Source organism: Vulpes vulpes, chromosome 11 (genome assembly GCF_048418805.1).
Source record: "Vulpes vulpes isolate BD-2025 chromosome 11, VulVul3, whole genome shotgun sequence".
Taxonomy (NCBI): Eukaryota; Metazoa; Chordata; class Mammalia; order Carnivora; family Canidae; genus Vulpes; species Vulpes vulpes.
In genome coordinates this window covers 10,173,774-10,200,879 of record NC_132790.1, presented here as the reverse complement: position 1 = coordinate 10,200,879, position 27,106 = coordinate 10,173,774, and the positions used below count along the sequence as shown (strand labels likewise).

The following is a 27,106-nucleotide window of genomic DNA, read 5'->3' as shown; positions in this document are numbered from 1 at the left end:
CTAGACCTGTACCAGGCACTGAAAGAAGAAACAGCAAAGTATGAAACCAGGCATCTTGTTTGTGAGCATAGACCTCCTGAGGAGGGAAAACTAGAAGCATGAAGCAGTTCATGTTAAGGCAGGATCCCCTGGTGCTGACTTGCAGGGGAGGGCAAGGAGCCGGAGAAGCTTAGCCAGCCTGGGCTTGGCCCCAGGGATGCTTTGGGCTTCGGGCTCCAGCCTCCTCTGGGCTTCCAGCCATGCTCAGATACTCCCACAGGTGCTGCAGGACTCAATTCCCAGTCTGTTTCCTGTATGATCTGGTCCACCCTGCTGGCCTATTGCCAGCCAGCTCTAAAATGTCTAAGCAAGGGACACAAGGGGCCTCTTACTGCCCGTGAAGTTGCAGCTATATTCATTTCCCTCCAAATTAACATCCTACTGCCCTGTAATAAAGCTGTCAGCTCCCAACAAAGGATGCTGGCTAAGAAAGGTGGCCAAGGCTGTTTGGGCAGAGGGCGCAGCAGCTACTTGATGCCAAGGGTGGGAGGCCCAGGGTAAGACCCTACCCCTCCACTGACAGTTGGCTTTCCCATCACCAGAATGCACTCAGATGCCCCTCCCTGCCTGGCTGTCCGGCCTCACTGCAGTTACCACTTGGCCAATGCGCCTGGGACTGAAACATAATTAATCCCCGCTCTAGCCACATTTCTTTTTTCCCAGAGAATGAATCTGATAGACCTGCAGTGTCAATAAGGGAGCACTGCTCTGAATGCTAATTGCCCCCACAAGTTCTGCAGAGGGCACGGGAGAGGCCAGGAGGCTGGCCCTCACAGCGTGGGCACGCTCAGGTTTGGAAACCCTACCTGGCGTTATCGGCAGCAACTCGATGCAAGGGCCGCCCTCCCAGTCGAGACAGCAGTAGCCAGAGACCCTCGAGTTTCCTCCAGGGTAACATAAGGCTGGTGGGCAGAGCCGCGGCGGTCAGGCGGTGGGGGAGACACGAGTGGGCAGCCTGCGGATCGTGCACAGCTCCGCTCTGCTCCGCTCCACTGAGGGGAGCCAGCAGAGGGTGACGATTTAAAATGCAGCGGTTGAGATTTAGGTTAGATTCACAGATGAACTTCCTGACAGAAAGGGAAGCACTGGAAAGGCTGACCCATTACTTAAGTTTCACTGGGAGCCACAAGAGGCTGATTGTACTGTCTGCCAGGAAGCAAGTGAGTGCGGGGAGGCAGCCTTCTTTGCACAATGATCAAGAGTAGGGACCTCACTGGGTTGACCACAGCCATCTAACATGCCATGACTTTCCTGCTTTTTAGTATGAGATAAATAGAACAGTCTGATAATCCTCACCAAAATGCACTTTGAAATGTACTTATTCTTCATTCTGGGAATTCCAGTTCTGAGAATCTAAGAAAGTGGATTAAAAAAAAAACCCTCAAATATTTTTATGTATTTTAGGGGAAATATGCATTTATGTATTGTGATGGACACAATCTAAATGCCCAACTATTGAATGGGGAATGATTAAGTAAATTATGGAATATGTACATAATAGTACAGACTATTATGTAGCAAATAAAAATGTTTTTAAGGAATAGGTAATAATCTGGGAAATGCACGTGACATGATTTAATGTTAAGTGAATAAACCATTAAACTGTGCATTTTACACACACACAAAAAAAGGTTATGTGCATTTTGAAAATGAATGGTGGGAAATACACCAGAATGTTAACAGTAATCGTATCTGAGTGTGGAACTAAACGTTTTTATTTTCCCTACCGGTATTCTCCAGATATTATAAAATCAGCACATTACCTCAATAATCAGAAAATGTAGACATTTAAAAAAAAAAAGTCTGTTCTCTGACATGCCTCAGCGCCATAAATCCACTTCATCTGCACGGCCATTATTCCCAGAAAGCAAAAACGGTGACATTCAATCTTATACTTGGCAAGACAAACATATTCTCATTTCCAAAATGGCTCGGCGTACCCACTGCAGCCACCTGAAAACCACTCGTCACCATTTCCCACTGGAAAGGTCTTCCCCCCTCAAAGGGTCTTCCCCTCTCAAAGATTCATTGGGCTCTCCTTCTGTGGCCAGAGTCTCCCTTCGCATCCAATTACAACATGCCTAAGTGAGTCTGAAAGGCGAAGGGAAAAGGTGGAATCCTGCAAAGAACAGGGATTTATTGGATTAACCCTGAGAAGTCTTGAACTGCCAGATTCAGAGATGGTCACTATTTACTCAATGTAGCTTTCACATACTCTGCCAAGTACGAATCATTAGCCCTTGGTGGCACCTGGTGGCTTGGTCAGTTAAGCATCTACCTTTGGCTCAGGCCACGATCCCAGGAGCCAGGGATGAGCCCCGCATTGGGCTCCCTGCTCAGCAACAGTACGCAGCAGGGCTGGGACTAAAAGCTAACCGCCCAACTCCAAGTCAGGAAAGGTTTCTTCCCCAGTCACCTCCAACATCAGCATATTTGCAGGAAACAAGATGCAGAGCACACTGCTTCCTTCTAGACTTATTCTCTCACCCTTGGCACCTGAGACAGGCCACCCACCATTTTTTGCCCACTTTCTGTCTCCACCACTGCTCATGGATACAAACATTCTAACCTCATGTGAACACCTCAGTGACCACCTACTCTGGTCAAATTCCCTAACCTGTCGCATGACCCTTAAGAATGACCCAGTACTGCAAGATGAGGCTCACTGACATGACCCTCTCCGGGGGTGTCTGAAACTCTGATGAGAATATTTGTGAATATTCCTATATTCATAAAGGACAATCTCCTACACACTCACATCTCTGAAGAAGGCAGGCCTATTGTCCCCTTCTGCAGATGAGAACAGGCTGACCTGCCCTAAGTCTAATAAGCAGCAGAGGTAGCACTAGAACTCTAGTCCTCTGATTTCTGGCCCAGTGATCTTTCTATCACAGAGGAGGATACTAAGAATTTGGGCTCTGAAGCCTGAAGGCCTAAGATTTGAATCTCAGCCCTGCTACCTACAAACTGTGTCACCCGGGGCCCATTACTTAAATCCTAAGTCTCTGGGGCACCTGGGTGGCTCAGTTGTTAAGCATCCAATTCTTAATTTCAGCTCACGTCACCATCTCAGAGTGTCCACTGACATGGAGCCTGCTTAGAATTCTCTCAAAAAAAAAAAAAAATTCTCTCTCTTCCTCTCCCTCTGCCCCTCCCCACCAAACCTAAGTCTCATTTCGCTCCATTGCAACACGAAGAAATTACAGTCTCCTCTTTGCACAGTTACTATGAGGATTAAATGGGATAATACATGTAAAAAGAGCTAATGGGTGTTCACAGACCCTGAAGGTATAGCACTTCCATCTTACGCAAGGCCCAGAAACAGGGTTATCAGAGCCCATACCAGCTTAGATGGAACCAGCTTTCTGCTTTACAAGGCCTGGCCAATAGCCTGCACCTAGTTTTCAGATCTTACTGAAATAACTTTGAACATGCTTTTCTCTCTCCAAAAAGGCCCTTCTCTGCCCCACTTCATGACCTAATTCCAACCCTCCATCACTGGCACCTGAGTTCAGCTTATCCAGATAAGTCTTCCCTTATCTGCCCATATTGGCTTAGGTCCTATAGATTCCTGGATTTACAGCCCTATCAGAGGCTCACCACTATTAGCCAAATCATCTGTGTACTTGGCTGCCCCCTCCACTAGACTGAGCCCCACTTGAAGGCAGAGACTATGACTACATTCGTTCTTCAATCTTCAGTACCTATCTGTACGGGTTTCCTATTGCAACTCTAATAAATGACAGCAAATTTAGTGGCTTAAACTTAATAACTTAAGAAATTTATGGTCTTACACATCTGGAGGTCAGAAGTCCAAAATCAGCTTCATTGGGCAAAAACCAGTGTCAGCAGGCTACCAAGGGAGAATCCATCCATTGCCTTTTTCAGTTCCCAAAGGCTACCCGCATTACTTGTTTCATGGCCCTGTATCACTCCAACCTGTTAAATTCATATTTCCTTCTTTCACTCTGACCCTCTTTAAAAATATATATATATATTTTATTTATTTACTCATGAGACACACAGAGAGAGAGAGAGAGAGAGGCTGAGACACAGGCAGAGGGAGAAGCAGGCTCCATGCTGGGAGCCCGACACGGGACTTGATCCCGGGTCTCCAGGACCAGGCCTTGGGCTGAAGGCAGCACTAAACCACTGAGCCACCCAGGCTGCCCATACTCTGACTCTCTTATAAGGACCCCTCTGATTACACTGGGCCAACCCAGAGAAACCAGAATCATCTTATTGCAGGATCCTTCACTTAATTATACCTGCAAAGTCCCTTTTACCATATAAGGTAACATATTCCCAGGTTCTGGGAATTAGAACATGGACATCTTAATTGGGGGGGTGGGAGGAATCATTCAGCCCACCCCACTATCACAGCATGTAGTACACAGCAAATGGGCAGTAACTGCCTACTTCATGCAAGAGGCCATGTTCCATGTGAGAAGTAGAATCCTCTCAGCTGGTTGAGGAAAGTCCCAAAGCCTAAACATTTCCCCCACCCATGGTAGTGAAAATATCCTAAAGGGGCCCTCTCTCCATAACCTGCAACTCCAGATTTCTTCAGCTAACTTGGAAACAGGCCACACTTACATCTCCATACCTCCACTCTAGGTAAAAATCTACTAGTTAATGCTCTGAACTCTGAATGTATGGCTGAATGTATGGCTAGATGGCTAGAAAAAGCATTTGGTAATTACCCTTCGCATAGACTGACAGGCACAGTCTATATCTTCCTGGAGCTCACAACCCACATGGCAGCATCACAATGTGAACAGAAGCCAAAAGGCAGATAGATAAGAGTTCTATCACTTAACAGCATGAATCAGATTCGATAAATACCACATATTATAAATACGGCACACTCTTTGAAATTCTATCAAAATCATGCTTTAAATTAGCAGACTAACAGTAAGCAACCTAGCAACCCAACCACATGCATTTCTACTTGAGCCTGGTACCTGAACAAGATGATGTTGGAATCCCTGAGAAGAGGAGCAGGCCAGGCCCAGGGTTCACTCACCTTACAAAATATGACAGGTGCTAGGAGCTGGCAATGGAAGAATACCAAGCTGGGATCTGAATCCTAACTCTTTGATCTATCCTGTGTTACCTGGGCTTGTTAATCAACCTCTCTGAGCTTTCTCAACATCCGCACACTGAGCCCAAGTAAAATGCTTACAGGTAGTATATTTCCATGAGGGGATGGTCTTCCCTTTTCCTACCCCTTAACTAATAAAGCTAGCAGGGCAAGATAACCCTCCAGGAGAGTGCAAATTGGTGTATATGCACGGTTTCCTTAATGTTCTTCACACATCACCCACACACTACCTCCATGATTCCTACCACTTCCCTGTCCAACCTGTACTTGCACTTTTTTTCCTTTAAATAGACTACATAGACAATAGCTGCCAAATAATGAGTTTGATGCTCTAGCTATACTTCTCTTCAAATACACACGAGAAATTATATACCCATGTATAAAGGTATTAAAATTAAAAACACTCACCCCCTTGGGGGCACCTGGGTGATTCAGTCAGTTAAGTGTCTGCTTTCGCCTCAGGTCACAATTCTGGGATCAAGCTTTGTAGCAGGCTCCCTCTCAGCAGGGGGTCTGCTTCTCCCTCCACCTCTCCCCCTCCCCATGCTCACTCTGTCTTTCCAATAAGTAAATCAAATCTTTAAAAAAAAATTTTCACCCCTATATTATCCGATATGCTTTCACAGTTTGGGAAACTGATGGAAAAACTAAACATTATTACACTATTGATACTAAGAGTGTTTATCAACTAAACACTATTATATGTGCTCAGGTGATTTCCCTTCTGAGACTCAGTTTCTCCAAAACAAGAAACTAAAGAGAATGGACTAGACTACCTTTCCATTTCCTTCCAGTTCCAAGATTCTGAGAGTTATTATCAAATGGTCTGAATAAGCAAAAGAATCTGGGCAGGGATCTTTTTGAAAAGGTAATGAATACCAACCAATATAATTAGAATTATCTGTCTTAAAATCTGAGAGAAGAAAAGGATGAAAGACTGTGCATCTCCTTCATGGGACTTTTTACATCAGTTCTTCATGAGAGAGGGCGCTTGGTTTTGTAATCTCAGCTTGGGTGGTTATTAGTTTTATCACCTTAGGCAAGCCATTTCACCTTGTAGTTTCTACGGTTGTAAAATGGGTAATACCTCCTCCACGAGGCTGTTTGGGGATTAAGTGTGAGTAACGTCTGAGTACCTGGAACAGAGCTGGAGATATCACCGTTTGCTATTACTATTAGGCCTGGACTACCTGGTTTGGTGTACATCTGCCTCTCTACTGAATTATAAGCCCTCTGAAGGCAGGAACACCCTGTTCATCTTCCTCTCCCCCACAGTGCCCAGCAGCATTTCACACAAAATAAAAGAACTTGACTTGAATATGTAAGGAACCCACTCTTATAGAAAGAGTTCCTGCTCCAAGACAGGAAACTGAATATTCCCAGAGCTGTACAGATAACAAGCAAAACTTCCCTGATAAAAACAAATGTTCCCTCTTCAAAAAAAAAAAGAAGAAATTGAGAAATCCACTGAAATGTAAACAGTGCTGTCTTCAGTGCTTGAATCATCATTCCCACCTCCTTCTTCAATCTTCCTTGGTAATATTCTAAATATTCCAAAATATATACATAATAGGAAAAAACTTTAAATTCTTACAAGGATAAATGAGACTGTGTCCCTTGGAGTCAGAGACGGGGGGGGGGGGGGGGGGGGTCCAGTATCCGACATTACATATCTACGTATCTAGCTATCTGACCTCAGGCAAGTCACTCTACTTTCCTAAAATGACAATAACAATACCTCCTCTGACAACATCACCATGCTGCTGTGGGAACCAAGACACCCAGGTCAGGTCCATGCCACGAAAACCCTACCTCTGCTAACCGGAGCTCTAAAACCTCCTGAGCATGCCTGGAACCCTTATCAGTTGGTTTTTCACTTTCCACTCCTCACCAGATCTTTATTCCTTTATTTGTGTCATACCCTCATAAATGTTATTCTTGTCATAAAAAGAGAATAACCCACAAAACTGGAGCCTTTTCCTTATCCTATAAATGTGCTACAAAAGTAATGAGGATGAATCTTGAGGCTGTGATCATAAGTCTCTGTTAATGAGTACCACCCGTGCTGGGAACACCACCAGCCCCTATTTTCAGAGGGTGTTTCTTTCTTCCTTTCTTTTTTTTTTTTCCTAACACATTTAAAACTTGAGACTTTACTCACTGGCAGATACAGTTTGGAGCAGAGGGAAGGAGGCAAAACAGCTAACTAGAACCAACAGAAAGGATGGGACCTTGAAAACTTGGAGCCTAATAGTTGGCTCTAAACCAAACATTTCCCTTGCCTAAAGTCAAAGCAAACTAGCAATCCCTTGGGGTACCTGGGTGGCTCAGTTAGTTAAGCCTCTGCCTTCGATTCAGGTCATGATCTCAGGGTCCTGGGATCAAGCCCCACATCAGGCTCCCTGCTCAGCGGCAAGTCTGCTTCTGCCTCTTCCTCTCCCTTTGTGATCTCTCTTGTTCTCACTCTCTCTCTAATAAATAAATACAATCTTTAAAAAACAAAAAAACAAAAAATTAAAATTAAATAAAAATTTTAAAAACCCAACAATCCCTTTCCTTCTTTTTCCACATTCAGTTTGTTTTTATCACACTCAAATCAGGAGATAAAACTATAACACTGTGAGCATCTAAGTGTCAGCCAGCATTGAGGCATGCTAATGTACAATCCCCTTAATACACCTTGCATTACCACCCTAATGTCAACACTGGTCCACTAGCAACCTCATTCTTTTTTTTTTTTTTTTAATATTTTATTTATTCCTGAGAGAGAGAGAGAGAGGCAGAGACACAGGCAGAGGGAGAAGCAGGCTCCATGCAGTGAGCCCAATGCGGAACTCGATCCCAGGTCCCCAGGATCAGGCCCTGGGCTGAAGGTGGCGCTAAACCGCTGAGCCACCAGGGCTGCCCTAGCAACCTCATTCTTAAAAGGGACCATTAGGTGAGTGAGCACAAGAGGGTTATCATCCCACACAATGACATTTAAAAGTCACAGCCAAGAAAGCGCTGTGTCTCTAAGCCCCATACAGCCTATGGATGAGGAGCAGAGAAGAAAGGACACCAAAAAAACAAACTGACCAAAAAGGACGTCTTTTATACTCATTTTGCAAACACATCAAGAATTAGCCTAGGATGTTAGAATAGATCAATGGGGAAAAGGCAATGTGCAAACATTTGCTGAAACTTTGGTTATTCCTTACTGTGGAAGATAAGTCTTCAGATATATGACTTCCAGAGGGGGGTGGGTTAGCCAATGATAATTACAATTCCTAACAGCTCAACTTCTTCAACTTCCTAATTGACAGGCAGCCCAGGTGGCTCAGGGATTTAGCACTGCCAGGATCCAGTCCTGTGTTGGGCTCCCTGCAAGGAGCCTGCTTTCCCCCTGCCTGTGTCTCTCATGAATAAATAAATAAAATATATTTTTTTAAATTCCTAATTGAAAACTGCATCATATATTATTGCAAAAATTAAATAACACATGAAAGCACTTAGAACAGTGTCTGATACACAGTAAATTACCATTTGCACGCCACATCACAGTTTAACATACATAATCCCATTTGATCATAAGAACTATGAGAGGCAGGTTTTATTATTCTCATAGGACATTGGCTCAAAGAGATAATGTGTCTAGAGTTACACAGCTAAAAAGTGCCAGGTATCTGGTTGCTCTTTGGACTAACATTCCATTAATCATGGCTAGACCAGAGATGGTATAGCAAGAGTTTCAGCATGCCTTTCTAGTTCAACTGTGCTATGTGCCTATAGTCAGGAATTCACAGGTCTCCAAAGCCTCCTTGAATGATCTGAAGCCAGAAAAGAGGTTTGATGTGAAGGTCAGAAGAAACTCTTCGAGGGCAGTTCTCACATCTGACACTAGGTAGGAGCCCAGGTATGGTCTCTGGAGTTAGCAAAAAAAAAAAAAAAAAAAAAAAAAAAATGGCATTTCTGACATTCACATTTTCTATAAAAAACTCTCCCAGCTGTTGCTCCAAGGATCCTCCAGTTATCTTTAATTAATAAAAAATAATAGCTACCAATTAACAAGCACTATATTAAACCTTTTACAAACATCTCATAATCCTCACAATTATCCTTGGGGGGCAAGGAGTATTGAACAGAGGTATCCTAACCCCTCTTTAACAGGCAAGGAAACCAAACACCATCTGCCTCAATTAACCCTCATTTTCTTTCCCCTTGCTCCTGGATACCCACAGGGCCTAGGCCTAAAATACTGGCCTCTTTTCTCTTCAGAGACAGTAAAAAACCTAGGGAGGAATTTTGTGCTTTTGCAAACCAAGACCACAAAGGCTGCCAGGGTCTTTATTGTGTCTTTTGTCTTGATATTATCAGATTCAGAACAAACCTTCAGGGCACCTCTCTCTTAGCCTGGGTACTCTATCCTGCTGTCCATCCCAGGAAAAGGCTCCCTGCTACAACTGGTGTTGAGGAACACAGTCACAGCCACCATCAACCCTAGTGCCTCCCTTAAGAGGGAAAGAAGACGACAAACCTAGGAGCTGGCATATATAAACAGACTGGTCCTTTTCCCAGGTCGCAGGGGCAGTCAGATCCCAGGACAGAGGCCTCTGCTGCTGCTGGACTCACCTCAGCCTGTGTCCAGCACAGACAGCAGGAATAGGACACATGTATGTGTGGCGGGGGGAGTCCAAACCAACCCTGCTCAGTCCTCTGATCCTGTCTGCTAACCCCACAATCCCAGAGCCTTTCTGATAATTGCCTCACTTTCCTCACAACCCCTTGACCTCCTACTTGCCTCACAACACTCCCAGGGACCCTACTACCCACCTACTCTTTATAGCCTCACCTTGAGTAGTTTCCCCAGGGAGTGGCCAGGCCATTATCAATGAATATTCAGTCATGACCAGCAGGCCAGGAGGTGAGCAGACATTAGAAGGCAGCCATGGGCACACTTCCCATAATAGAAAAAACTTGCTCCTAATCAGGGCTATCTCCAAATCCTCAACTTGCAGAGTGCCAGCAGATCAGCAACAGGGCCCTGCTGGAGAAGGTGGAAGTCTGAAAGCCTGCCACTGGGTATACATAACCACACACCTAGGTGGGAGGACAGGTGGCATGGACTCCCCATTAACCCGGGTACCAGGGTCAGCTGCCTCCCTAAAGCCAAGCCCTGTCACTCATTTCCTCCCTGGAAGGCTGAAGTGAGATGGGAACTATGTGTCCCTGGGCAGCCATCAGAACAGTCCAGCCCTGGGGGCACCTGGGTGGCTCAGTGGTTGACCGTCTGCCTTTGGCTCAGGTCGTGATCCTGGAGTCCTGGGATCGAGTCCCACATCAGGCTCCCTGCAGGGAGCCTGCTTCTCCCTCTGCCTGTGTCTCTGCCTCTCTCTGTGTGTCTCTCATGACAAATAAGTAAAATCTAAAAAAAAAAAAAAGGGAAGAAGGAAGGAAGGAAGAAGAAGAAGAGCCCAGCCCTGGAGATCAGAAACACGAGGATGGTGAATCCAGCAAGCCAAGTCACTGAAGTAGGGAACAGAAAATTGAGGAGAGGAATGTGGGGTACTCCTCCAGCAGCCTGTCTCAGAGAACCTCTGACACAATGCACAGCCTACAGTCAGAGCTAAGATCTCCTTCCCTGCACTCCATACCCCCAATAAACCCACTCCCTTTACACATTTTTCAACCCCCTAAGCCCATCCCCCTCCCTACACCTAGCCCCAGAAAGCCCAGCCCCTCTTATACTCCTAAGAGCATCAACTGCCAAGATACGCTTATCTTCTCATCACACTAACTACAGATCCATCAACCCCTCAGTTTATAAGGCTAAGTACTCTAGCCTCAGCTGACAAGAAAAAAACGGTTTCCCAGGTCTTTAAAGCACAATGCTGCCAGGAGGGCTGAATTTGGCAACTCTCCATAGGCCCCAGATGGGGCAAAATCTCTTCAGGCTTGCCTCCAACCAGCCCCCTCCAACCTACCTCCCACAAGGCCAAGCCCCATCCACAGCCCTTGATTTAAGCCTGGGCTCTTCCATTCCCACTCAATAGGGGCCCACCCGAAATACCTTGCGAGACTAACCAGTCTTAGAATCCACCTTTTCCTAGCCAAGGAGGAGAGAAACTGAAACCCTCTGAGAGAGGAGCCGCACTCCGCCCTCAACTCTTCCCCACCTTGACCTCCTCCTTCCAGTAGGCACGGAGGGCACTGGGAGAGACAGGTCAGGTGACCACGGGGTGGACCCTCTTGCCTCCATCCACAGTCCTACAGATCAGGGGCCTGAAAAGACACCCAGAGGCACTTGTTGAGCAAGTGCAGATTTTCAGGTACTAGGGCTGGGGTAAGGCAGGCCTTTCCAGAAAACTTCAGGTGGTCAGCAGAGGACCCATGTCTCACACACCTGGCCTGGAAGCTTCATCAGGAAGCTGCCCTGGGACAAGGGGTGGGCGTGTGGTTGGTTTCAGAAAGCAAAGGAGGAAAGGTAGAGGCTGGTTCCAAAGTAGGAAGGGAAAAAAAAAAAAAAAAACAGCTGCTCCCTCTCTGCTCTAGGAGGGGTGATGGTGCTGTCCCACTGGCAGGGAAGGGGATCCCTTCCTCCCAAGTGTAGATCACTGGGGAAATACCAGCATCCTCTGCAAACTGGCTGCAATTCCTTGGGCTTAAACCTCAGTGCCAATGCCAAAAAAGGGAAAGAAAAACCTGCAACCCACCAAATCTCATTTCCAGCATAGACACATTAATAATTAACTTGCCTACCCGGGAGCTTGCCGGCGTTGCCATAAAAGATGAGTAATGGCACCGGAGCCCCGGCCCCAAGCCCGCAAGCTTCTGGGCTCGGGGCTGGGACGGGCGCCTGGAACAAAGCCTCCGCATTCCTCTGGGAAGGTGTGTCTGAAACCAGACCTGTCAAACGCTGAGAAGCTGACCCCTTGCCTCCCCCTTAGCTGGCTCCCAGCAACGGGAGTTGGGGGGGGGGGGCGGTTAGAAAGGAGGAGGAAAAATCGCCTCTGCCCACTTCCCCCCCCCCGCACCCCCGACCGATGGGTGCCCCCAACCACCGCCGATTTCTGGAAGCCAGAAAGCCGAGCTCTCTGCTGAGAGCTAATCATCCTGTTACCATGAACGCAGGCTGCACTTGGAGACCCAATTCTCAAAACAAGGCAGCTCCCTCGATGCCCTTCCCCATGAGTAACCCCCAGCCGGGCGCCCGCCCCAGAAATTCTCTCCCCGAAACTCCCGCGGCGAGCTGCAGCTCCCACGCGGAGGGCCGGCCGGGACGAACCCGCTCCCATCACGCCAGCAGCGCCCAGGCACGAAAGCACCCCCCATGCAGCCCCCCATGCACCTCCCCATGCAGCCCCCATGCAACCCCATGCACCTCCCCATGCAGCCCCCATGCACCCCCCCATGTACCCCCCATGCAGCCCCCATGCAGCTCCCATGCACTCCCATGCAGCCCCCATGCACTCCCATGCAGCCCCCACGCAGCCCCCATGCACCCCCCGCGCCCTGCCGGCCCCACAGCCCGCAGCCCCCCGAAAGTTGTGGCGCGCGGACACACCTGCAGGCCCCCCGCGTTGGTCCCCGCCAGCCCCCCAGGGCGGCGGGGGGTGCGTCCCCGGGCGGGCAGCGCCCCCGCTCCATGCGCCCGCTCCTCCAGCCGGGGCCCGCCACCGGTCAGCAGAGCATCGCGCGCCCTCCTCGTCCTCGCCTGGGCCTTCCCCGAGCGCCCACACCCACTTGACATCAGCGCGGATCCAGGCACGTGGCGCAGCGCCAGACGGCGGACCCCGGCGGTCCCGAGCGCGCCCCGAGTGCCGCCGCGCCGCCAGGACGGCGCGTCCGAGCGCAGCACATCCCCTCCTTGCAGAGGATGCTGCAAGCGCGAGCCGGGAGGGAGACGGAGGCGGGGGAGGGAAAGCGGCGGAGGGGCAGGACCTGCCGCCTAACAGCGGCGCTGCTCTGGCGCCCAGCCAGCCCCCAGCAGACCTCACAGCCGCTGCTGCAAGTGCCCATCGACTGTGAAGACCAGGCTGCAGGTGACCCGGGTTGCTGTTTCCTCCCCGCCAAGGAGAGCCCTGACCTTGAAGTATCTTCCCCAGAATGGCTCAAGGAGGCTTCTCTCCAACCACCTCTACCTAAATTGCTGGGACTGATTCTGACAAGCCAGGAATGAATGCTCGGTTAGATTAGGTTACTGACCCCATCATCCGGGAGGCTTCTATAGGGAACCCAGCAAAGCAATCCATACCCTCTGGCGTCTCTATACTAGCAGCCTAACAAGGAGTCTCCTTTTTCTCTTCAAGTCTCAATGCCCTTGGCAATAAGGGACAGTTCTGATTCTGCAGGCAATCAGAAGCAGCACCGCCCAGCAACCACACACACTTCCACTTCACACATTAGCATCCATCCAAATAATCAAACATTCAAGCATTTATTAATGCTTGGGCCAGGAGCAACAGAAGATAAACAACATTCAACAGTCACAGAACATATAGCCCAGTCAGGGAGAGAGATATTAAGTACAGCGCAAATTATAATTGTGACAAGGGTATTAAAGGTAAGAGGTGCTATGGGAATGCACACAGGGACCCTAAACTATCTTGGCAGTCAAGAAAGACTTCCCTGAGGAAGTGGCATTTGAGACACTGAGGCATGAAGAGAAGTTAGAAGTTATGGAAGGGGAAGAAGGAAAGAAGGAAAGTTCAGGCAAAAACCTTGGTTATCAAAGTGCAAGTTCACTCTAGTCACAGATGGAGATGTTCAAGCAGAAGTGAACTGCCATGCTGGAAACACCTGGATCTTCACCCAGGAGGGGTATGGGGCAGCTCATAGGCTCTGGAAGAAAGCCTGGCCGCCTACCCAAAGAGGACCCTATAACTGCTTTTTGTCTCCTAAACCATGATGACCAAACTCAACAACAACAACAAAAAAAAAACTCTTAATACACAGTCGGGAGCCTTTACATCTAGCTTCAACTCTATCATCAATTTGCTGTGCAGCTCTACAGAAATCCTTTTTACTCTCTGGTTTCAGTTTCTGTAAGGTGAGGTGCTAGATTAAGACAGTGTTTCTCCATTTTTTTTTTAAGATTTTATTTACGAATTCACTAGAGACTCAGAGAAAAAGGCAGAGACGTAAGCAGAGGGAGAAGCAGGCTCCCTGTGGGGAGCCCGATGAGGACTTGATCCAGACCCCAGGATCATAGAAGACAGACGCTCAACCGCTGAGCCACCAGGCGTCCCTCCATTTATCTTTTAAAAACCATATTCCCTTTTGGATAAATTTACAAATATCATTACTGTCCTGTAGCATCTATAATGACAAGACATCAAATCATTTTCCAAATCAAAAATTAAGATATTAAATATGCCTTTAAAACTACATATGCCCTTCCACAATAGCCAAAATATGGAAAGAGTACAGATGTCCATTGACAGATGAATGGATAAAGAAGATGGGGTATACACACACACACACACACACAATGGAATATTACTCAGCCATCAAAAAATGAAATCTTACCATTTGCAACAACATGGATGGAACTAGGGGGGATTATGCTAAGCTAAATAAGTCAATCAGAGGAAGCCAATTATATAATTTCACTCATGTCGGATTTAAGAAATAAAAGGATCATAGGGGAAGGGAGGGAAAAAGAAGTTGAAATCAGACAGGGAGACAAACGATAAGAGATCCTTAATCATAGCTCACAAAGGGCTGAGGGAGGGGAGGGGATGTAGGAGGATGGGGTAACTGGGTGATGGGCATTAAGGAGGGCACGTGATTTAATGAGCACTGGGCGTTCTATGCAACTGATGAATCACTGAACTACCTCTGAAACTAATAATACACTATATGTTAATTAAAAATTTTTTAAACTATATATGCCCTTTAAATATTAAAATTCTCTCCTTAGATATCTACTGAAGACTTGGAGGCAAGAGTAAAGAAATGGTCTCCAAGCTCACCCTTTCCCAGTTATCTGTCCCTTTCCCTCCCTCGCATGAACCTGCCCACCAGCACTTATCATCTGTAGCCTCATTTTGTTTATTCTTTCCAGGATAAATTGACCACGCAATGAAGAGAAGCCCTGGGTCATCCAAAAAAGAAAAAAAAAAAGGCATGCTGTAGAAAACTCTTCTGAATGATAATCTCCAGTGATATTGGGAAACAGACACTTTGATGGAAGCATACAATGTTCCTGGGGACAACTGAGCGATGAATTAAAAGACTTAAAAATGTTCATATCCTTTGAACCATCAATTCCATAGCTAAGAATTTATCCTCAAGACATAATTATGGATGAACACAAAGATTTATCCACAAGGATGTTCACTTCACCATTTTTAGAATAATTGGAAATAAACTGTACAAGAGATTGGTTAATAAGCATCTTTACAATTGCATATACACATGCAACTTTAAAATGCTATATGGAATATTTACTGTTGAATTAAACAAATGTTATAAAACAAACGATCCCAATTGTGTGTGTGTGTGTGTGTGTGTGTGTGCGCGCGCGCGCGCACATGTGTGTGAATTTGGGAGCAGGGTGGTTAAGTACCTATGGTGGAGCTGCACTATGTTTTCTTCACTGATTGACTCAGAACCTAACCCCTGGAGCAAGATGTGATGCCACTATAGCATATCTCCTCACAAGTAAATCTATTAACCCATAACTTACAAAAGCTTAATATTAAAACAGAATGAAATAAACCTTACAGGCAGGCAGGAACACAATTCAGTTCTCCACTACCATCTACTCACCATTAAGGATTTGATAATAAACTTATAAAGGTAGATGGGTTTTTTTCTCCCAGATTTTTCATTTCATATAGATTTTTCAGTTGTCCTTGAATCTAGTTCAGTGGTTTCCAAACTTCAGAGAGCATAAAAATTACTGTCCAGGGTGGTTTAGAGTAATTCTGACTTTATGAGATTTTTTTCCCCTTACATTCTGAATTTAGAACCTAATCACTGTATGAAAGCAAAAACGATGACTGGGAGGATTTTACCAAAATATTAACAACATTAGAATTACAGTTGATTTTTATTTCCTTCCTTAGGATTTTCTGTTTTCTAAGTTGTCTGACAAGAAACATATTTTTAATCAGAAAATAAAATGTTGCCTAAAAATAAGTGAGTTAAAAACTCTCCAAAAGATAACAAGAACCTAGGCTTTGACTTTAAGAGGGTGACTGACCGTGCCCTTTACATCTCTCCCCTCTGCAAGCACTGATTCTGCCCCAGTCGGTGCCCCAACACGCAAGGACAGACAGTACATCGTCGCTAGGATACCATGCAAGAAAACCTGGCAAGAAGATTATTTTTACATTTACCTCCTAGGCTGCGCTTATAATGATGCTTAGAAGCTTAGACTAAAGGGTCTGAAGTGAAGCAGCCATGACCGCTAATGGAGCTGTCCCCTACCCAGGAAATTCTATCAAATAAATAAGCTGAGAACATGTAAAGCACATACCCTTGGTCCTCAGGACTAAAAACTGTTGAGTCTGCTTTTCAAAGACCTGGTGGTGCCACCAAGAACACCGGTAAGGACCAGTAGAAAAAGAACAGGCCATAAGTCAGACTGCTTTCAGCCAGTAACTAGTTGGGTGATCTGTGCCTCAGACTCACTTCTACGAAATAGCCTAATAAAGAGACAAAGTGAACAGCACTGTCAGTGTAGGGTGTTATTACTTAATGAAATATATTCTGGGACTTTTCAGGGAAGGAGGGAGCTGGCTAGTTGTGGGTCCTGTGACACAAGGCTGGTAAACTGCAACCTGCCTCACCTTTCAAGCTTTCCAAGAAGCTGGGACGCGCGCGCGCGCACACACACACACATCAGATGTGGGAGTGGAGGTGGGAAAGACAAAGATGCTGACTTCTCCAGGGGCACAGGGAGCTCTGAAGTCAAAGACAGAAGGCAGCTGAGATAAAAACTCCAAGGTGGGGGCCAGGTTTCTCCAAACACAATGGGCAAAAGCCACCAGGGCAGGATCTAAAGATGAGGGATGCCTATGTTATTTAGCCACTTCAATGAGCAATAATCATTTAATCGCCTACCAGGCAGGGCCACTACCCGTGGTGTCTGCTCAAAATAAAATACATGACAAGTCAGAGAGAGCTGCCATTAGGTTACATTTTAAGTCCACCTAGAGTCTAATAAAGCTAATTTTACTGTTATGGTGTCTATTAAACACAAGGCCTTTGTTTAGAGAGTGGAGGGGAGGAAAGATCAGACATTAAGGACTAGGAATTTTGATCATTCCAGAATTGTTTCTGGGAAGCAATAAAAACAAACCCAATTTTAAAAAATAACTTTTAACAAAGACAGATACATCAGAAGGTTCACCATTGTACAACTACTCAGTCCCCTCGAGAACAGACCAGCCCCTCACAGCCAGACAAAATCTCAGGGACAGAAATAAGGCACTCTATTTCACCTAAGCAGGACATTTTGAAAATCCTGACCAAGGAAGCCAACTTGGACTTGAGACTTGGGAGCCTAAGGACCATTAAGATGCAGGGGAAAGTTGGGGGGGGTGGGGGGGAAACACTACTTGCTCCTTGGTCAGAGACCTAAGCCACCCAAAGGAGTTTGATAAAATGAATAAATGTACAGCTTTATAGATTTTGTTAAATCAGGAAAACCAAATTACAAAACATCTAATTAGCTAGAACTCATCTCTATAACCAGAGATCTTCTTCATATATCCATTTTAATCAGAAAAACCTCTAGGTGATTGTTTAAAAACAGCAGATTCCAGGAGAATCTCATGACAAAAGTCTAGAATGAGCCCTAGAATCCTCATTTAGCAAGCACCCCAGGTGATCTGGCTATGTGTATTCTGGAGGCCACACTTTGAGATACTTGATGCTAAAAAGCTAGGAGGGCCTAATACCTGTCTCCCCTCAACTTCCAGCAGCCATCACCCAAGCAGACGTGCATCAATTCAAAATTTAATCTAAATGAATCCAATTAATACCTCTTGTGAAACCTCAACAAAATTACAACAAAATTAGGGCATGATAAAGAATGCCACAACAATGGGACGCCTGGGTAGCTCAGCAGTTGAGCTAAGCCTTTGGCTCAGGGCGTGATCCCAGGGTCCTGGGATGGAGTCCCACATTGGGCTTCCTGCATGGAACCTGCTTCTCCCTCTGCCTACGTCTCTGCCTCTCTCTCTCCTTCTGTGTCTCTCATGAATAAATAAATTTTTTTTAAAAAAAAAGAATGCCACAACAAGGAAAATACACAGAAGCACTTAGCACATAGGAAACACTCTAAAACTGTTATCTTTTAAAAGGATGAGTATAGTGTACTCTTGATACCTGTCAAGTCTCACTTTGTACTCATAAGCCAGGTATGAACTCTCTGAATTCACTAGTGTTATCACCTAAAAACACCATGAACTCAGCCAGACCCCAGTTAAAATGTCGGCTCACCCACTTACCAACTATTTTCTTCCCTGAGCCACTATTTCTTCAGCCCTAAAATGGGATTAAAAATCCCCATCCCCATACAATTGTTATGAGGATGAAATAATTATAATAATTGTGTAAATGAATGGGATACAGTATATACTAAATAAATAGTGGCCATCACTCATTCAATGGCTAAACATTTATTAGGGCCTTTTACAATAAGGCATTGTAGGCACAGAAGACACAGTAGTGATGAAAGAGACAGAAGGACAAAAATATAGATATTAAATAGATAATTTCAGGGATGGATGCATATTATTAAGAAAAGGAAACAGGAGTGCCTGGGTGGCTCAGTCACTTAAGTGACCAACTCTTGATTTCAGCTCAGGTCATGATTTCAGGGTGGTGAAATCAAGCCCCACATTGGCTCCACACTCAGTGCAGAGTCTGCCTGAGATTCTCTCCCTCTCTGCTTCCCCTGCTCATGTGTGCACAATAAATAAATAAATAAATAAATAAATAAATAAATAAATAAATAAATAAATAAATAAATGTCTTTTAAATAAATGAAACAGTGATATGATGGAATGATATAGGGGTTCAGGGTATTTATCAGTAAAATGCCTAAGATCTAGGGGAAGAGCATTTTAGGCATAAGAATAGGCGGGAACAAAGTTTATTCCTGGGACAGAAGGTGAATAGTGAGGCTGGACATCAGTGACCAATGGGAAGGACAATAAGAGAAGAAACTGAGGAATCAGATAGCAAAGATGAAGGAGGGCTATGTAATACCTGCTAGGAATTGGATTCTCTTCCAAAAGCAACAGAAAGCCATGGAAGGGGTTAAAAGACTGGACCATGGAAGAGGTATGATCTAATTTGCTTTCCAAAAAGACTTCTGTAGCATTTATAAGGAGAATGGCCTGGGGATTGAGAATAATAAATAAAAACCTAACATTTCCTTAGTGTTTAAACAATGTGCTCTGAACTACCCAAAGAACTTTATATGTATGATCTTTAACCCTCATGAAAACTCGTATCATTATTATCCTGATTTTACAGATGACAGGTACAGGAGACTGACTTGCCCATCCCAGTAAGTGGAGGATCCAATATACAAACCCAGATGATCTGATTCCAATGCCACTCGTATTCCTTGAAAAGAAGTGAGGAAAACCAGAAAGGCTAGGTAAAAAGACCACTGCAGGAGTCTTTCAGCCTTACAAGCAAGAGAGGGTGGTAGCTGACAAGACAACAATGGTGTAAATGCTGAGGGGGAATCAGCTGTGCAAAATGTCTTGGTGGCAATAGCCAATTCCACCAGTGACCGGATTTATGACAGAGGTGAAGGAAAGAGAAAAGCAAAGAAGACTCCCAAGTTTTTGGTATGAGCTAGAGTGGATGCCAGTGCAATTTCCTGAGATGATGAAGCCTGGGCGCGGGGGGGGGGGGGGGGGGGGGGGGGGGGGGGGGGGCGGGGATCAAATCCAAAGGGAGAGGAGACATGAAAACGGATCGAGAACTCTATTTTGGACACCTTAGGTCCAACGAGTCTATTAGACATCCAAGGGAGAAATCCCAAAGACAGTGAGGTGTGGCAGTCTCCACTTGGGAATCCCATCACCACATGACTCCTTAGGGCCTGTGTGTTTGTATGGGTGGGGGAAGAGGGCTCTCCCAGCTACAGACCTTTCTGGTTGGTTGTAACAAGCAAGAGCACAGCTGGTATCTCAACACAAGCTTACAACTTGCTCTGAGGCAGAAAGCAGCCTGCCTAGCCCTTCTGTGATCCAGGAAAGTCTGCATCCCAGCCCTATTCTCTGAACCAGCTCCCTGGGAGCCAGACTCCTCCAGGTAACACACAGAGCCTGGAGGTCCAGGGGGACAGGCTGGAAATAGGAGCTGTGGAGGGAAGGTTATGGGGCATCCTGCTGGCTTGTGAGAAGGGGACTCCTGACCCCCTCCCTTCCACTGCAACATTTTTTTCCAGCCCTCCTATCACTGAAGCCCATCCGGGTGTGAGTGAGTCCCTGCAACTGCTCACAAGGGCCTGAGTGTGATGATAATGAAAGAGTTTCCAAAATAAGCCTCCCACATTCAGGCTTCCCAAATTCCCGGCTGGCTGGCTGGCGTCCTGGCTACAGCATTTCCAGAAAAACAGCAACCTCGTTTGATAAAATACTTTTGGTATTCACACCTCCTTGGCTCAGAGGAAATGGGTGTGTGCATTAGAGGTCAGGTAGAGGTTGGAAGAAAGAAAAAAAATGGCAACTTTTAAAGTTCAGCTGAAATGTCAGAAACATAAAGCAGCCCATGTTTACACAGAGCTTTCCAAACTGAGACCCACTTCCAAGTAGCTTTAAAAAAAAAATGGCTACATCAACTTGTCCAATGAAATGGCTTTTTAGTTTAACAGAAATAGACCCAAGGTGTTCTCATTCTCCTTAGGCTTAAATCTCCTAACATAATTTATACTCAACTCTGGCTTGTGCTGATTATTTTATATTTTTATTTGTATTTTATCCCTTTGCCATAAGCAGCCTCAAATCCACTGTGGAACCGGATAAAGCAATAGATAAACAGGCAAACAGTGCACAGTCTTGACATTCTTGGATATTAAACTTACAGATCTACAAATTTCATAAAGTCTGTTTATTGTGGATATCAATTGGAGGTTAGGGGGAAAAATATCTGAATTAATAAATAAAACACTTAAAAATCTGATCTCCTTATGCTAAAAAATAGTCTAGTAAAAATTAACACCTGCATTTTTCATATTTTTCTGTCCCTAATTGTCTAAACAATAATATATGGGGGAAAGGGGGTGAAATCTTATATCCTGTATATAGGTACAGATGATTTTGTGGCTCTTACCATTAAAACTGGGAACAACAGGATGCCAGTTCAATACTGTGATGCTTTATCTTCCAAACAAGAAACTGTCAAAGCCACTGAAGGAAATCGGTATAAGACTCAATCTAAATCTATCTACAAAGCTGGAATCTCAATGCTTTCTTGACATGCGGGAGGTAAAGGCATGAACAGTGCCTACTGCTATTCTCTGGTGTCCTCCTAAAATGCAGGAACAAGCTTAAGAATATGAAATAGCCAGCAGCCTGGGAACACAACTTTGGAGACATAAAAATTATTAGGTTTTCCAAATCACTGACATGAGCCAAAATCCTTACTGAGACTAGTGGGCCAAAGATAGAACCAAAAGCCTCATCGCATTACAAACATCCCCTTAAGTGCCTTCTTTGGGAACACTCCTTCTAACATAAACCTGAATGTAGCAATTATTCAGAGCCCCATGTGCAGGCAGCAAATGTTTTTGAGGGGGCTCATTCTCAAGGGAGCAAAGGAAAAGTGGTATTTTTGACTAACATTTTTTTATCACCAGAAGTCACTGGAACCAGTGTCTTGGCACTCGAGAGCATGCAGTGATGACAGATGCTTATAATGTTCACCCTGAGGACTTGCAACCTTGTAGAAGAACAGACAGATCAAATTATGCCTTGTTGTAGTTTGAAATGTGTTTTATTGCCTTCCTGGTTTTTGAAGATTGACACTCCATGCAGAACACGGTAGGTGGCAACACTGAGCCATGAGACTATTCAATTTGCCAACCCTGGTGAATAGAGAAAGTTTAATGTAATAATGAACTCCATTCTAAAAATTAGGTCTCTATTAAAATAATGACAACAGGCACAAAGTCTTTAAAAATACATGCCTGACAAATCTGGAATCAAATGCACTGTCAAATGTACTTCCTGGCATGTTGTCATTTCCCACCTGCACTCTACCAATCATTGGGCAAATCCAATTATTTCTTGAGACAACAGAACTGTGCATCTCCTCTCCCCTTCTCCCTAATGACTTTTATGAAAATAATATTCAACCTTAATTCACCTGTACTTCAGGAGACTATGTGACAAGAGCAATAAACATATTCTCTGTGTGCAAAAACCAGGGAAAATGAGATCTGAGGCTGCCTTTGCCAACCCCAGGTGTGGGCCTTCCTTCCCCAAACTCAAGAGAGACTGGAATGTAACAGCTGTCAGAAAGCAGCAATGGCCTATGCCAGAAATACCCTGGCTGTGCAGCTCTAATTGCCAAGAGATAAGAACCCGTAACTCACACAGACACTTGTGGCTCAGGCTCAGATGCAGCAGACAGAAAGGAAAGAGCGTGCCTCTGAAGTCAGACCAACATCCTGACTTTTACCAGTTCTCTGACCTTGGGCTAGTTTGATTCCTTCCCCAAACCTCAGTTTCCCTCACTTGGTAGGACAGGTGCCTAGTGTAAGACTGGACTTACAGCAGGTGCACAATACACTGGAGTTGTATTATTAATAATCCCTGAAGGGCACAGTGGAGTAAAATGAACTTGAGGACGTCTGGGGCACCATGGTGATTAAGCTCTCTGGACAAAAGATAGTTTGCAACCTTGAAAGGGCCTCAATTTTCTGTGAGAGGTACAAGAATCAGCCACATAAAATCCCTGACTGCAGGCAGCTCGGGTGGCTCAGCGGTTTAGTGCCTCCTTCAGCCCAGGGCCTGATCCTGAAGACCCGGGATCGAGTCCCACATCAGACTCCCTGCATGAACCTACTTCTCCCTCTGCCTGTGTCTCTGCACCTCTCTCTCTCTCTGTCTCTCATGAATAAATAAAATCTTAAAATAAATAAATTAATAAATTAATTAAAATAAAATCCCTGACTGCTTTTGCCTTATTCATTTGTTCAAAAAGCATTTACTGAGATCTTACAGTGTGCCAAGATTATGCCAAGAATGAGGATAATATGGCCCTGGCCTCATGAGGCTTAGAGTCTATTTTGAAAGCTTGTCTTATTAAACACATGAGTGGATGTAAATGTACATCTGTGATGAGTACATACAGGAGAGGTGCATGGCCATCTGTAAGACGGCCACCTAAAATGAGGAAATTGGCCCAGTCTGAGGAGCTGCAAGATAATGAGGGCTTAGTAAAGACAAAGAGGAAAGCTGAAGAGGATCTTGTTCTCCACACCCACGGTGGGCTCTACATAAGATATTTAACGTCAAGGTACAAACTAGGATGCTCTTGGCTTCCTCTTAATGAGTAGGATGTTTTTCCCAACAGTGAAATCCAGAAAACCTACTGTTCCCTTCTTGTTTTGGCTGTCGGGAAGCTCTAGGTCAAATGTGAAGCTCAACACTAATCCAAACCCTTATTGCATGAATATTTATATTCTCCCCAACCCCCTCAGTTTGTCTTCTTCCTCTTACATTTTCCCTGATCCTGATTTCAAATTCCTATTTCCATTTTATCATTGCATCTAGTGTTCATGGATCTTGGGTAGAAGCAGGACACAAACAGAGACTTATTAATACTCTTTCTAAGGCTAAGGGGTTGAGCTGGAAAGAACTAACAGAGTGCCCTCTGTATCCCTGCCTGGTATGTTACCCCAGCGGCAGAAGAAGACATGTGGCTTGGTGCACTTTTGTACAAGTAGTGCGTTCCTTGTGATAGTGTGATCTAGCACAGTGGTGCTTTTTCCCAGAGCCACTTTATCATGTTATATTTCTGTCCTAACAAGCAGCTTTCCCTTAGCTCATTTTTTTCCCTGAAACATTCACTGACCTATATTTACAGTGAACCTATATTCTGGATATTTCAGCATAGGAGCTCCCTTCTCTCCCTACCCGCCCCCCTCTTTTTTTTTAACAATTTTCTCTGTTTAATAAAGACAGCTCATTAAATATATAACTGGAGTATTCCCCTAATACCTCTGAAAGGCATGGTATACACATACAAATCCCTCATCAGGCCATCCTTCATGATTTTTGGATCAGAAAACAGTCATTCTCCTCTTGCAATGAACTGATGTTCACATGCTGAAGGTTGAAAACAGAACAGAGGTGAGGAGAGGTGAGATGAGCTGTTACTGATTCTCAATGTGCCATTTATTTGCACCATTAGAAAAGTAGGATGTTTTGTGAGTAAAAGGCCTGTTTCTCATAGAAAACTCCATTCCTCTTCCTGGGAAGATAAAATCTTTGTGGATAATTAGACATAATTCCAAGAACTGCCGATTGAGACGCTGTTGTTCTTATTGGGTCCTTTTATACGATGAAAACTTTGAACTATCTCACTCAGAACAGAAATACATAAATACAATTTTGGGCAGTTTGAGGAGACTCAAGGACTCCTGAAAGTCCACTCATTAACTTCTTGGGTACTCTCCCTAAGAATGGAGCAGATACCCAAGGGTGCCCAAGGCAGCGTGTGGCAAGAACATTTGGAAAAAATACATAAAAAAATTTTTTTAAAAATTAAAAAAAAAACATAAATACTATAAATAATAGTCATACATGACATCAATAAGAGTTATGAAGGTTAACAAAAAATGAATATGAAATTATTTCTTTAAATTCACTTTAGTGGTTTTAAGTGTGTCCATTTAAAGAAAAATACAACATGGCTATTGCAAAAATGCAGAAGTGGACAAGAATGCCTAAAGCTGACAATGCCTGAAGTTCAGGGAACACTAAACACTAAACAAAATCTAGGTCTACAGATGCAATTTAAAAGTCACTATACATGTGTCCAACCCCACAGAATTCACACCAAGAGTAAATCCTAATGTAAACCATGGACTTGGGGTCGTAATGACGTGTCAGTGTAGGCTCATCAATTGTAACAAATGTGCCACTCTGGTAGGGGGTGCTGATATTGGGGGAGGCTGTGGATATACAGGGGAAACAGGGTATGTATGGAAGGGTGAATTCTGCTCAATTTTGCTGAGAACCCAAAACTGCTCAAAAAAGTAAAGTCTACTTTTTTAAGTCCCTCTCATAAAGCAGTTCATTCAAAGCCACTCCCCCCCCCCCTTTTTTTCTCTTCTTGTATTTCTCCAGAACAGCTAGCTTGGCAACACACATCCCCATGTCCCTCTTATCCCTCCAGGCCTTTCTTCTATTACGAGCCAGAGGATTCCTGGTTTGCAGCAAAGATTACGAAGGAGGAAAGGCTGCGCCGGCATAGCCAAGGTGTGTGGGGCCCAGGGGATTTCCCTGAGTTGCCTGGACATAGGTATCTGACCAGGGGGGAGTGACAAAAAACAGTTACATTTCACTGACACCTAGGATATAGTGAAACCCAGACATCGCCACAGGGAGCGAGTCAGCAACCCAGGAGAGCAGACAATGGTCTCAGGTTGGCCAAACCCAAGCCAGGGCCACCGGGACCTGGAACAAGAAAGCTAGGGAAGAGCCACCATTCGGACTGACTGGGTCTGTCACCACCCCTCACCCCCCACGAACAACCAGAACCTTAAAATTATTGACTCAATGCTTGTCTCCCCTGCTGTGCTAGAGCTTCGAAGAGAAGGACCACTGTGTCTTCTGAGCTTTGTATCTCTGGGTCCTAGCACAGTACCTGGCACACAGCAAACTGGAAGAACCGGCTACTTTTGGGAAAGATGCACGGAAAAGCACATCTTTTCTCTTCCGCCCTCTGGTGGCTAGCAGGTGCTTTGTACCAGCAGATGTTCAGGAAACAGATCTTTTAAAACCAAATAAACCGTTGAGTTTAATAAGTTCTTTATAGATCTTGGAAACTAGCCCTTTATCTGATACATTATTTGCAAATATCTTCTCCCATTCTGTAGGTTGTCTTTTAGTTTTGTTGACGGTATCTTTTGCTGTGCAAAAGCTTCTTATCTTGATGAAGTCCCAATAGTTCATTTTTGCTTTTGTTTCTCTTGCCTTCATGGATGAATCTTGCAAGAAGTTACTGTGGCCGAGTTCAAAAAGGGTGTTGCCTGTGTTCTCCTCTAGGATTTTGATGGAATCTTGTCTCACATTAAGATCTTTCATCCATTTTGAGTTTATCTTTGTGTATGGTGTAGGAGAACGTTCTAGTTTCATTCTTCTGCATGTGATGTCCAATTTTCCCAGCACCATTTATTGAAGAGACTTTTTTCCAGTGGATAGTCTTTCCTCCTTTGTCGAATATTAATTGAACTTATTAAACTCAACAGCAAAGAAACAATCCAATCATGAAATGGGCAAAAGACATGAAGAGAAATCTCACAGAGGAAGACACAGACATGGCCATCAAGCACAACAAAATGCTCCGCATCACTGGCCATCAGGGAAATACAAATCAAAACCACAATGAGATACCACCTCACACCAGTGAGAATGGGGAAAATTAACAAAGTAGGAAACCACAAATGTTGGAGAGGATGTGGAGAAAGGGGAACCCTCCTGCACTGTTGGTGGGAATGTGAACTGGTGCAGCCCCTCTGGAAAACTGTGTGGAGGTTCCTCAAAGAGTTAAAAATAGACCTGCCCTACGACCCAGCAATTGCACTGCTGGGGATTTACCCCAAAGATTCAGATGCAATGAAACGCCGGGACACCTGCACCCCGATGTTTATAGCAGCAATGTCCACAATAGCCAAACTGTGGAAGGAGCCTCGGTGTCCATCGAAAGATGAATGGATAAAGAAGATGTGGTCTACGTATACAATGGAATATTATTCAGCCATTAGAAACGACAAATACC

The 27,106-nt window shown here is 44.9% G+C and overlaps 1 protein-coding gene across 29 annotated transcripts in view; it reads right to left on the bottom strand.

Annotated features, from left to right (window-relative positions):
• The window catches only part of PLEKHA7 (pleckstrin homology domain containing A7), a 218,193-nt gene that overhangs the window by 123,820 nt on the left and 67,267 nt on the right, over positions 1–27,106 (bottom strand). Inside the window, exon 1 of one of the 29 annotated variants that reach the window (XM_026008188.2) lies at positions 12,684–12,963. The exons of the other annotated variants lie outside the window; for them this stretch is intronic. Within the exon in view, the coding sequence (XP_025863973.2) occupies positions 12,684–12,766 (83 nt within the window). The 5' untranslated portion in view covers positions 12,767–12,963. Of the gene's footprint in view, positions 1–12,683; positions 12,964–27,106 lie in introns of those variants that run through there. 29 annotated transcript variants of the gene reach the window in all.